We start from the raw sequence: 12,920 nt of genomic DNA on the forward strand, positions 1-12,920 counted from the left end.
TGAAGTAAAAAACTAAATGCAAAATCAGCTAAAATTCAAGCGAAAAGAATAGTCCGATGAAAATATATAGCACAAAAAGATGAGAGACTTAATTTTCTATTAAAAACTATCCATTTTCTATTTGCAATTTAAAAAATTGCCACAATTTTCTCATGTTAGGTATAACGTCAACATATTTTCCTCATCATCTCAATGTGGATGATAAGCTACCAGCTGGTTACACGCATGCATAAGCTGAAAACTTTTAACACAGATCCGCAAACACATTCATTAGTATGCAAATTTTTTGGAAAATTTAACAGTTTTGCCGGTTGAGGGTTCTGGGCTTTAGGTTTTGAATCCGACCGCAGTGAAGCACCACCACGACACGCACCGCCATTACCTGGCATCAACTTCTGGAGGGTGGCCGTTGAAGTTTTTCAAATCTACACAGATTATAAAACTACAGATGTGTAGATATATAGCTTTATACTCTTTAAATCGGATATACTGAAAATATACTCCATATTGAAATTTATGATAAATTATTTAAAACCATTTTAGTCTTTTCAATTATTTCTTGAGCTAATAAAATGACATTTTTCCATTTTTTCTCTTCAGTTTTTATTCAACACGTCCGCCCTCATTTTGAACTTGTGGACACTTTTGGTTTTATTTACTCGCCTCCGGGTCTAAGCTTAAACATCAAAGGAGGCAATGCTAACTGATAGAATGTCCTGTTCCTCTCGACCGACTCTTAACTATTGTGAAATTGTTGGAGTAGTTGTAGTTGTAGGAGGACTAGGGCAAATCGACAAATGCTGCTGGTAGCCATCTCAGACATCAGGTGAGATGAGGTTAGTCGAAGGATATAGACACACAGTCGTCTCTGTCATATTTACACACTGTGACCAAATCCCTTGGCAGAAGAGAAAGGTAAATAAATGTGGCCACAATTTAGTTGAGGCTGGCAAGCAGGTAGAAGAAACGGCATGAGGGCGAGATAAGGAGACGAAAACGATGAGGCGAACCTGTGACCACACACACACACACGTACATAGTTGTGTCTCTACCATCTATCTATTTATCTGTCTCTCTGTCTATTCCATTCTTCTCTATCCATTGTGTCGTTGTGCTTGTCAGAGCATATCCTGGCAGGATGTTCTGCTTGACAATAATTCAAAGAGTTTTTCTCAGCTTTAAATGGCAACAACAAATAAAATATTTCAGGTATCTACAAAAGGGAAAGAAATCCATTTAAAAAACTTTAATTTCGATGTTCTTGTTGGTTTTTGTTGTTGTTGTTGTTGTTGTTGTTTGCTGCACACATCCAATGAATTGCTGGTAAACACCCGAGGCGCCATTCTGTTGCCATTGCGAATGCTTTCTGCTGTTTCCTGTCATAGCACTTTTTTTTTGTTTGTTTTTTTTTAATTTTTTTTGCCTGCAGTGCTTAGACAATGGTTAAACGTCGCCTCCCACGTCGCTTCTGTTGCCCCTTTCTGTGTCAACTTCCATTGGAATATTCATTTTTAATAGTCAAGCGACGTGGTTGCAGTTTTTTTTTTATTTTTTTTTTTTTGCTTTCTCCTGCCCCGTTTTTAATTTATCTCCTGGGTAGGAGACTTGTACGCATTGTGTGGCACAGGATGCTAGGAGCAGGATATTGCGACACGTCAATGACTTTTCATTTCCAATGGGCTCAGCATGTGGAGGTGGGTGGGAAGGAAGTGCAAATGGTCGGTGGAATAATTATGGATGCCCAATGTAAATCTCTTCTAATACATATTTGCCCACACAAAGTCCTAATCCTTGGCTCAGTATTTTAATGCCCTTTGGCCTTTGACCACCTTCCATTGAAATGTCATCTGCACACTTGCAAATTAGTTCCATTTAATTCCCATATCTAAGCTATGTCTCCCACACTCTCTCGCTCTATCTCTGTGTGTGTGTGGTATGTCTACTAGTTAGTCGGTTAGTTTGTTAGTTAGCTGCTGCTATCCAAACAATAAGCTGCTCTTTAATAACTATCTCATGTGTTATAAATTTTGAAAACTTGCTTTGTCTTTTATTTGCATTCTAGTTATTTAAATGAAATGCATAAATTTGCCATAAACTGTAGACATTGTTCGGATGACTGTCAAAAGTTATGACACTTTGTTAGCTTTTCACTAAATGCATAGACGAGCATAGAAATAGATTAGATTGTTCAATTAGTAGTTTGTTTTCACAAAATAGTTTTATATAAATACATAACAAAATAGTTTAGAAATTTAAAGTCCTTTGCTTAAAAGTTATTATAATTTCATTTTAAATGAATATAGGGAATAAATTCTTAAAATAAACATGATCTAAAAGAAAATGTGTCTATATTGTATGTCAAATTTTTGCACATTTCCTTTCCTTTCATAGATTCTTATTTTCAATTTATCTTATGTCCTTATCTACATTAGTTTTGGAATTGGAGCATCAAACACCTTCAGGAAAACTCAAAAGTACTCACAGACACACAAGTTCCTACAACAGAGTTGTCATTCGAGCTGTCTTACCCTGGCATGTCCCATTTGGGGCTACATCTAGAGCACAGGGCTGTGGATACTTTTTACGATCCCGCTGACCACGAGACTTTTGTCACCAACTTTTGTCTGGATCTGTGTCACGTTTCCATGCGGTCATATGAGTGTGTCTGGGTGTGTGTGTGTGATCTGGTGCCAAAGAGCTGCATTTCACGTGGATTTTCCACCAACGCAAATCATCACACAGGTTGAAGCACTGTGATTAGCTTGAAGGCACGTAGTCCTAGAGTTGGCACAAAGCCAGATGCTGCCTTCAATCAAACGTCAATTACGTTGGAGATTAACAAGGATTTTTGATGTTGTTGGCATCGTTGGCGTTAGTATATGTAGGTGTTAGCGGTCTTACTTTGTCCGCAGCCTTTTGCATTGATATATTTCGAGATATTTTCATGTTTTTTTTTCGTTTTTTTTCTTTCCACTGTCATGTCAACAAGTCAATTGCTGAACGTAAATTACGCATACGCCCCGTTCAACTCATAAATAACAGTGAGGCTATCATGCTTATTATCCCATTGGGAGCACTTCTCGTTACATTCTTACACAACTGGTGGCCTTGAAATTGGCTTATCTTGTACTGGATCGATACAAGTCATTAAAGAGATAAAGAGATGCCGTTGTTGTGTGTTGAAAAGTAACTTAAACCAAATCTCATAATAACACTTTGATTTACTAGCGTTTCTCTTTTTAATCTCTGCTTATGCCTCTGTTTCTATCCAATTTTGTCGCTAATTGAAACAAATGCAATAATGAGGGCAATAAAACAAAACCAACTTAGTTAGAACTGGAATTGTTCGTTCATAAACTAACGCAGCAAACTTGTTTGGCTTCCCTTCACCATGGTATGCTCTCTTCTGTCTTCTAATTCAACAATTCATTTCCGCTCTGCTGCTTTCCAGAGAGTCCAAACTTAACTTACGAGGAGGAGTACCAACTGGTTTTTCCGCCCTCTGACCTCCGCCCTACTGAATTTGCGGCCTGTTGTGAAGTATGCCAGCGGCAATAAAGCGCACAGTGGGAGCATTTATACAGTTTTCTTTCATTTTTTCCCTTTCTCTCTCTCTCTCTCTCACTCTCTCTTTGGTTTTTCTTTTATTTATTTTGTTTTTTTTTTTTTGCGCATAATTAAAAGCAACTTAATGTACCTCTGCCACTTCAGGACAAGCACATGGGGCCACTTGTTTAGAGAGCCAAAAACTTATGCCTTAGTGTGTCTGACCCCGGTATATCTAATGGAATTAGTCATAGCACAAGTTGACGGTGGAAAGTTGGTAAGTTATGAATTCAAAAATGCACATGAAAGGGAATTTATAAACAAAGAATTCTCTAATTAAATAGTTTCATAACATGTTCGCAATGTCACATTGAAGTTGATTAAAGTGTGACCATTTCAGGGGCTTTTTTATCTTTGTCGTAAAGTTTGAATGCAGTTAAAACATCTAAATATTGTAACATTCAATATTCTAACATTCCCTCTTCTAAGGCTTTTAATTCATTAAAGAAAAACATATGTAAGGTTTCATCTTCTATTCTAGAGTTTCAACATAATATATGGTTATAGGAAAACGTATATTCAAATATAAGAAAAACGACTTTACTTAATACACAATTGAAAAAGGCTAAAGATTAGGCACACTCTCGACTTTAGCGTCCAACATTGACGACCAACAAAAAGCTTCTATATTTCTTACTTAAATATCATTTAATATATATATTCTTATCCTCATTTCGCTCTTCTTTATTGATCTGCCTCTTACTCAGGGCTAATGGCAAATAAAGTACTACAAATATGTAGGCATTAAGCTCTAGAAAAAAATTAATTTTTGGTGAAAAACAAAGTGAAAAATCAGAAAAAACAAAGTGAAAAAAGGAAGTTAAAATTCAAGCAGATTGTTAACCATAAAAACAAAAAAAGTCAAATAAATTACTCCGTTTGATACTCAATTTAAAAATCTTTTATTAATTCTGATTATTAATGACAAATAGAGTTCTAATCTTATCAATATTTCTCATTTTGGATGAAGTATTTATTGCGAACATATATAAATGTATATATATTTTTTTGTGGTTTTGGATTGCTTGTTATATGAATCATTTGTTTCAGGTAAGAATTATAACAACATATTTATATTCATTGCTCTGTACCATTTAAATAACGTGGTATCTCCTTGTACAACATTCCATACATTGTCAGCAGAGGCAACGAGACTGACTTGTCCATTAATTGAATCGAATATACGACTATAGCCGATATAACGATATCAGTCAATGGGAGTCATATAATATAAAACACTTGATAACACTGGCAACAAGTTCTGAGAAACGCTTTAGCAATTCTATGTAGGTGAATTGACTTATTTATGAATTCAATGACTTTATAAACAAGGGAATAGAAATTAATTTCATTTTTTGACTTAAACTGATAACCTATTTCTTGCTCTGTGAGTATATAAAGCTTGTAGATGGAGTGAAAGTTTAACAGTCTTACTGAAATGTTTCGCCCAATTGTATTCCTCAGCCTGCTGGTTGTTTCGATGACCTATAATATTAAGCCGCTGATCAAAGATGTGTAATAGGCTGTTTCGTTTGAATTGTTTATATATATATTTATTATAAGTAAATGTAATACTGTTTTATCCTCGTTAGCACGACCGATCCGCAAGCTCGTTCAACCCAGACTGACTCGACGCTCTCTCGTACTTCGCTCTCATTTAGAGACGAGCATGTTCTCTCTCTGAGACATGAGAGAGAGGTACTACCGTCTTAAGTGAGCAAGCCTGCTACAATTCGGCCGTCCTGACAAAATAAGATCTCCTGATCTTGGGTGGTATACATTTTTTCATATCTTACGAGCTATACATTTTTTTTTTGTTTATATTTTACAAACTATTACATACATTTTTCTTTTATTTACATTTTATATCAATTATTAAAACAAAAGTTTATGATTACATTAAAGTCAACTATTTCAAGTTCTTAACCAGGGCTTAATATTTTGGCCACACCATACTCCCTGATACGGGTTACGGGAAAGTTGAAATCCCTCTACATCTTTCAGTAAAAATCTGTTGTTTTTCAGGACTTTATCTACTACATATGGTCCTTTGTTTTTTGGTATTAATTTTCGAGATATTCCCGTTGTACTGTCGAAATTTTTAACCATGACATAGTCCCCTATTTTATATTCTTTTTGCCCTGTTCTTTTACTATTGTAATACCTTTCATTGTATGCTTGTGCTTTTTGCTGGTTTAACGCTGCATTCTTTCTTATCATTTCAAGGTTTATTTGATTTTCTGTATTTCTTAGCTCTTTAATCTCTTCTTTCAGTTCGTCTGTAACTACTCCTCTTTGTTCTATGCCAAATAACATTATACTGGGGTACTGTTTTATACTTCTGTGAATTGTATTATTTAAAGCATACTCTACGTTTTCGACAACCGTATCCCAGTAATTCCCCTTATCTGGATCTGTCAACTTTGCCAGCATAGGCCCTAGACTCCTGTTTATTCTTTCTACTTGCCCATTGGCCTGAGGGGAACCCGTTGCTATTTTAACGTGCTGCACCTTTTGTTCAACCAAAAAAGATTCGAATTCAGACGAAGTGAAACAACTCCCTCTGTCAGATATTATGCATTTCGGCCTGCTATAACTTCTAAAGTACGCTTTTAAAGCATCTATTGCTTCTTTTGTTTTTGTGGTTTTTGTTGTATATAGCCTAACGAATTTCGTAAAACCGTCTACTACTGCAAATATGTGTTTTTTAGACCTCCCAGCTTCTATTGGTCCATAGTGATCGATATGGATTAACTCGAAAGGTTTATCGCCTTTCGGTATACTGTTCAGAAATCCATCGCCTTTGCCGCATTTAGGTGAGAATGCTATGCATCTCAGACAATTTTCTATATGTCTCGTTGCTTTATCCTTAAGACTTGGGAACCAATAACTTTTGCCTATTGCGTCCAACATTTTGTCTCTACCTACATGGCCTAATTCATCGTGATATTTGTATAAAACGTGATTTTCCATTTCTTTTGGAACGTAGAACAATATTTTCTTGTCATTGGACTTTCGGTATAATACTCCGTTTCTCATTTCAAACAATTTGTGCTCTGATTTTTCTAGCATTTCCTTTATTTTTTTCAGTTCTAAATCTTTTGCTTGGCAAATAACTAGGTTGTGCTCGAAGCTATTCGGTTCTATTACCATGATATTGGTGCATCTGCTTAACGCGTCTACGTGCTGCATTTGCTTCCCTGATCTATGTGCTAACTCGTAGTCGTACTCTTGGAGTTCAAGGGCCCATCTCGCGATCCTAGGGTTTAATTCTATCTTATTTAGTGTAAGAGTCAGAGAATTGCAGTCAGTTAAAATTTTAAATTTCTTTCCTTGGACATAAATCCTAAATCTGCGCAGGGAGTACACAATCGCTAACGTTTCGAGTTCAAAACTGTGATACTTCGACTCAACCTCGCTTGTTCTCTTCGAAAAATAAAATATTGGGTGTAGTTTTTTATCCGCTTTCTTTTGTAATAAGACCGCCCCAAAACCTAATGCGCTTGCATCACAATGAAGCTCTGTATCGTCTCTGGGGTCATATATCGCCAATACTGGTGCTTCCAATAGTATTTGCTTCAAGTTGAGAAAGCATTCTAATTCCTCTTTTCCGAATTGAAATTCTTTGTCTTTTTTCATCAAGTCGTACATAGGTTTAGCGATTATGGAAAAGTCTTTTATAAATCTTCTAAAGTAGGAGCACAAACCTAAGAAACTTTTCACTGCGTGTACATTGCCTGGCACTGGAAAGTTTTTTACTGCATCCAAACCTTTATCGTCAGCACATATTTTGTTTTCTGTGATTTTATATCCCAGGTATTTTATACTTGACATGAAAAACTCGCATTTGTCCATTCGTAGTCTTAATTTGTTTCTTACTAACCTATCAAAAACCTCTTCTAGAGTCTGTAGGTGCTCGGTTGTATTCGCACTGGCTATCATTATATCATCCATGTATACTAGGACCTGCCCTTTTCTGATCATGTCTTCAAAAATTCGGTTTATAAACCTTTGGAAAACATGTGATGCATTCTTGATCCCCATTGGCATTCTTAGGAACTCGTATTGACCAAGCGGCGTGATGAAAGACGTGTATTTTACTGACTCTTTATCGACGAATACATGGAAATACCCATTTTTAAGATCTAATTTGGAAAAAACACGTTTGTTGACTAGTCTGTCTAACAGATCGTCGATCAATGGTAACGGATAGTTGTCCTTGATAATCATCTTGTTCAGTTTTCGGAAATCTATGCATAATCTGATGTCCCCTGTTTTCTTTTTCACTAACACTACTGGAGACGCATACTCCGAATCGCTTGGTCTGATAATTTCTTCTCTTATATATTCATCTAACAATTTCTGTAGTTTTTCCTTTTCAGAATATGATAACCGTCTTGGTGCGTAACTAAATGGTTTGCAATTTTCTAGGTTTAATTTCATTTCACATCTGATATTCGGTTTATCCGGTCTTTGCGCATTCACATACCTATCCCTGACTAGCTTATCAAAACTCTTAGCCGTTTTATAATCTATGTTTTCACCGATCACGTATTCTGGTTCTGGGTTTTCATTGTCGATGTAAAAAATTTCTAACATTCTCCTCTCAAAGTTATCTTCCATATTTGTTTCAGACTCACTACGGGGTTCCTTTAATTTAATTTCTTCAATCCTATACTTTTCCTCATTTGTACCTTTAATGATATTCTTTTCAAACTCTAAAGTCATTTCTTTATCTATGCATGTCCTTTTGTTAATAACATTGTATTCAATAATTTCCTTATCTGCATTAACATTTTCTGTATTAATTTTATCATTTGCACTAATATTTTCGTTTTCTGTATTACCCGTTACACTTATATTAACAATTTCATTTTCCATATGTTCTGACGTCAACATTCCAATTTCTTTAAAATTAACTTTTCTTACGTTATCGTGGCTTTGAGAAGTTACTAGCGCACTTTTTTCAAAAGAATCTAAATCTAATTTAAGATTACATGATGTCAAAAAATCCCTTCCTAAAATTACATCGCGACTCATAGATTCGTTTGGGATAACGAGTAAATAAAAGTAAATCTTTATTGAATTTTTCACAACGTAACATAGTAATTTTCCCAATGTAATGAGAGGACTTCCATTTAGCCCTTGATAAGATTGCTCGACAGAATAAAGATATGAATGATTAGGTAAATGTTTCTTCTTGATTAAGGAAACTGGACTCCCCGAATCTATGAGGCACGCTGCAATAAAGGAATTACTTGGCGAATCTACAAAATGTATAATGAATTCTCTTACGAAATTGTTGCTGCTCTGGTTCGTACGGTTGAGTCCATTAGTTTCACGGCTGCCCTTCCTATCTGGACATTTGGCCGCCCAATGCTCCATGGATCCACAGATGAAACAAGAGCCTGGTACACGGTCCGGCCTGTTGCAGTCCTTCACCAGGTGTCCTCTAATGTTACATCTACGACAGCGCATCTCTTGGAGCTTGTTTGCTCTACTAGTTTCGTTTTCATCTTTAGTTGCGCGTCGAATGTCCTCTAGATGTATCTCAGCGAAAGCAGCTAACATCTGCTTAGGGTTGGCGAAACATTGGATCCGTGCTTGAGTGCGTAATCCCTTGTCAGGTATACCCTCGATAACTTTATCAAGGAGCTCCTCTTCATCGATGTTAATATTGTTGGCTAACATTAGTTTGTCGTCCAGATAAACTGCAAACTTTTCGCCAAACTTCCAATTACGCTGTTCGAAATGACGACGCATTTGTGACTTGGACATCTTCTCTCCAAAAGCTGCCATTAACTGTTCGCATAGTACTGCTACTGGCTCGCGAATACGTGTAACCTCCGAATGAAGCCATGAATGTGCCTTGCCTTTCATCTTGCAAATGAATAGCATTCGTAAGTGAGTGTTGCATATGTTATACACTTCACCGATATTTTTAAGCTGAGCCACCCACTTTTTGGAGCACGATTCGCCATTGAAGTCCATCAATACTTCCTTCGCCAGTGAAAAAGCTATACCCATCGATTCGCCGTTTGAGTTGCCAGAGTATTGGTTGGTGGCTTCGACTGTGGCGTTGCCATTGATGGGAATGCTGCTGTCATCGATATTCTCATTAGCTACGTTGTTATCGATAACATTGCCAGTGGCGTTGCCATTGTTTTCCGAATTCTGGAAAGATCTGCCCAAATCGTGGCCATGCTCGATTCTAGGAATCAGCAGTTGAAGTTGTTGTAGTAATTGTTGAACCAACGCGACATCGTTGTTGTTGTTGAAATTGGAGTTTACCGCTTCTTGTTGTACGCTTCTCGGAATTGCGTCGCCAATTGACGCTTCATTTAATTGGTCTGGGTTAGGCATCAATTGGATGTCGTCTAAATTATCATGTTCGTTCCAACCAGGTGGGGCAAGACCACGTGTTTCGACTGGCACACTATACAGACGAAGCACTAATTCGTTTCTTGAGCCGTTTGTTGGCATGTTTAAAGTTGATAGCCATTGTTTTAGTTGGTCGAGGGTAAAATCGGATAGTTGAACTGCGTTACTCATAGTTTTGGGTTAGGACCACTTCTGATATTGTAATAGGCTGTTTCGTTTGAATTGTTTATATATATATTTATTATAAGTAAATGTAATACTGTTTTATCCTCGTTAGCACGACCGATCCGCAAGCTCGTTCAACCCAGACTGACTCGACGCTCTCTCGTACTTCGCTCTCATTTAGAGACGAGCATGTTCTCTCTCTGAGACATGAGAGAGAGGTACTACCGTCTTAAGTGAGCAAGCCTGCTACAGATGGTAAGATCAACTGATGAATTACTAGAACTTTTCAGTTCTTTGCAGAAATTGACTGAATATTAATATAATATATATTACAGGTTTGCCAGGTTTTACGGATATTACAACAGCACCTTTCCTAAAGATTGGAGAAGGCTATTATTATATTGAGACTCAGTTGGAAAAGAATTGGTACGATGCCTATGAAACTTGCCGTTTGATTGGCGCGGAGCTTATTGCATTTGATTCAATTAAAGAATGGGAGTTGGTAAATCAATATCTCAGAGATATGAAAATTGCGAATCAACCTTACTGGACCTCTGGGACGGACTTAGCCAATCAAGGAAAACATCTTTGGTTCTCAAATGGTCTTAGTAATATCTTTAATGAGATTTGGTATCCAGGTGAACCCAATAATGAAGGAGGTAATGAGCACTGTGATGAATTCCCCTTCCACCTAGGTAATGACACATCTGGCAGAACCGGATTAAATGATAAAAATTGCTATGAAAAGAGAAGATATATTTGTGAGGCGCCTCAGCCCAAAACCGCTTCATTTATAATATGGTAAATAATCATATATAATAACAACAAATTCGAAAATTTTATTTTAATATGTAATGACATAATAATGATTAAATTACCAAAATATATCTATGTATTCCTTTATTATATATTTTTTTGGTCAGCATTAAATTAAGATCTGATCTTCATACTCAAGATTTTATATTTGTATTTTCATTTTCCATGTTTAATTTGATTGGATCAATTATGAAATATTTCATTTGCTTAATTTGATTACCTATTATCTTTTCCCGTCAATAATTTTGGTCAAACCGCAACTAAAATAGTTTGAACTGAAGCTTATATTGAGAAACTTTCACCGCATAATTACAGAAGCATCGGTGGTTCAGTGGTAGAATGCTCGCCTGCCACGCGGGCGGCCCGGGTTCGATTCCCGGCCGATGCAAAATAATTTTTTTGTAAATTCTTTTTCACTTTACTTTACTTGAGAAAATAGTGATACGTTTTGGTTATTAATTTTGTTCACTTGTTAAGATTACTATTTATTTATATAAAAATATTTTTGCTTAGATCGTTTTCTTCATCAGCCTAAATAAATTATGTGAGAAAATGTAGTTAAATTAATTTTGCATTTGTTGTTGTTACACTACGTCATGCTAACTTAATGGCCATCATCGACCTTTTAGTAATATTTTCCAGTTCCCATTAGAGAAGAAATGCATTAAGCTGCATAAATATTTATGCATGTATCTAAGTAAAGCTTCGACATGTCTGTATGTATGTGTGTCAGTGTATGTGTGAGTGGGTGTGGGTGGGCTTATATATGTATGCATGTGATTGTGGCAAAATGTACATAATTCCTTGTCTGGCATTAGCAAAGAGTACACACAGACAGACTCAAAGAAAATACGAGTATGCTCTTTTAGCTGAATCCTTGGCATTCGGTTGCTGGCTGTTCCGTGTTATCGGCATCACACAAAAATTGGCGCATAAAACCAAACTGCAGCCCCAAGGCCCTCTTTGGTCCTTGGTACAAGCACTCGAACGTACTAAAAGGACTCACAATCGTACGGAAGAGTGAAATTTTATTATTTTAGCTGGTTGGATAACAAATTCCCTAACGATAATTTGCAGTAAGTTTACGGACATACTTTTTTCAACAGGCCCAGCCTGGCAGCCTGGATAGCAAATCCATTATTCCTTTAAATTTCAATAAGATAAAAGTACTGGAATTTCCACAAACTTTACTTGTCAATTGTTCACAAATTATGCCAACATTTCCTTGCTCTGCACGTAGTTTGCCTATAAAATTTCAGTCAATTTAATTTCTATCCTCCCGCCTTGCCGTTTTGCCCTCCGACCCTGCGCCACAACATCATTTACTTGCCACACAGACACACATATTTATGTCATACAGCACGTGCTGTTTTCTTGTCTGAATGTCTGACTGTCTGACTGTCTGGTAGTGACAAGAATGAAAATGGGAAATACAAATTAAAATGGAGTACAATGCCAACCTCGATGACCGCAAGCATTTTCCAAAAAACATTTATTTTTTTAGATTGTCGGACCATGTTGAATTCACTTAACTTCACCAAAGAGTTTCTAACCAAATAAATGTTGGTCATTGTTTGATACCACATAGGTCCGATTTGATGATTTATTAGTCCATTGGCTATTAGTATTTGGTTTTAGTTTATTATAAGTAATGCATTGTTTAAACAAAAGTCAATGTTTGTGCAATCATGATACCGGAAGTTAGTTAGCAACATAGAAGTTGATCAAATTACACATTGTTGACAATCTGAACAAAGAGCACAAGACAAAAGTTGATGTGGAAAAGGAAATAACCTAACAAAGCGCGTGACTTGACTTCAACTTTTGAGTTTTATATATATGTACTATGTTTATATATGCAAAAGTCATAAAAGTCCATCATCAGTGGACACGTAGATACATCCTGCTGCATACGATATGTAGAAATGTACACTTCAAGGAAATACATTTGA

General features: G+C 36.4%; 1 protein-coding gene and 1 non-coding gene across 2 annotated transcripts; both read left to right on the plus strand.

Moving 5' to 3' along the window:
- Positions 1-5,044: 5,044 nt before the first annotated feature.
- On the plus strand, positions 5,045-10,981 carry LOC111518572 (C-type lectin 37Da-like). Its single transcript, XM_047010645.1, has 2 exons — positions 5,045-5,119; positions 10,487-10,981. The coding sequence occupies exons 1-2, from the start codon at positions 5,045-5,047 to the stop codon at positions 10,955-10,957; spliced, it is 546 nt and encodes a 181-aa protein (XP_046866601.1). The 3' UTR covers positions 10,958-10,981.
- A 304-nt stretch (positions 10,982-11,285) lies between these two features.
- On the plus strand, positions 11,286-11,356 carry Trnag-gcc. Its single transcript has one exon. It is a non-coding gene; the product is annotated as a tRNA-Gly (tRNA).
- The last annotated feature ends 1,564 nt before the right edge of the window (positions 11,357-12,920 follow it).

The sequence above is a fragment of the Drosophila willistoni genome (genome assembly GCF_018902025.1).
Source record: "Drosophila willistoni isolate 14030-0811.24 chromosome 2R unlocalized genomic scaffold, UCI_dwil_1.1 Seg167, whole genome shotgun sequence".
Classification (NCBI taxonomy): Eukaryota; Metazoa; Arthropoda; class Insecta; order Diptera; family Drosophilidae; genus Drosophila; species Drosophila willistoni.

Excerpts from the sequence above, each read along its gene's own strand:
- LOC111518572 (XM_047010645.1), top strand. The coding sequence starts at position 5,045 with ATGTTTCGCCCAATTGTATTCCTCAGCCTGCTGGTTGTTTCGATGACC. Across the intron at positions 5,120-10,486 it reads TTAAGCCGCTGATCAAAGAT|GGTTTGCCAGGTTTTACGGA; the intron begins GTGTAATAGGCT and ends ATATATATTACA.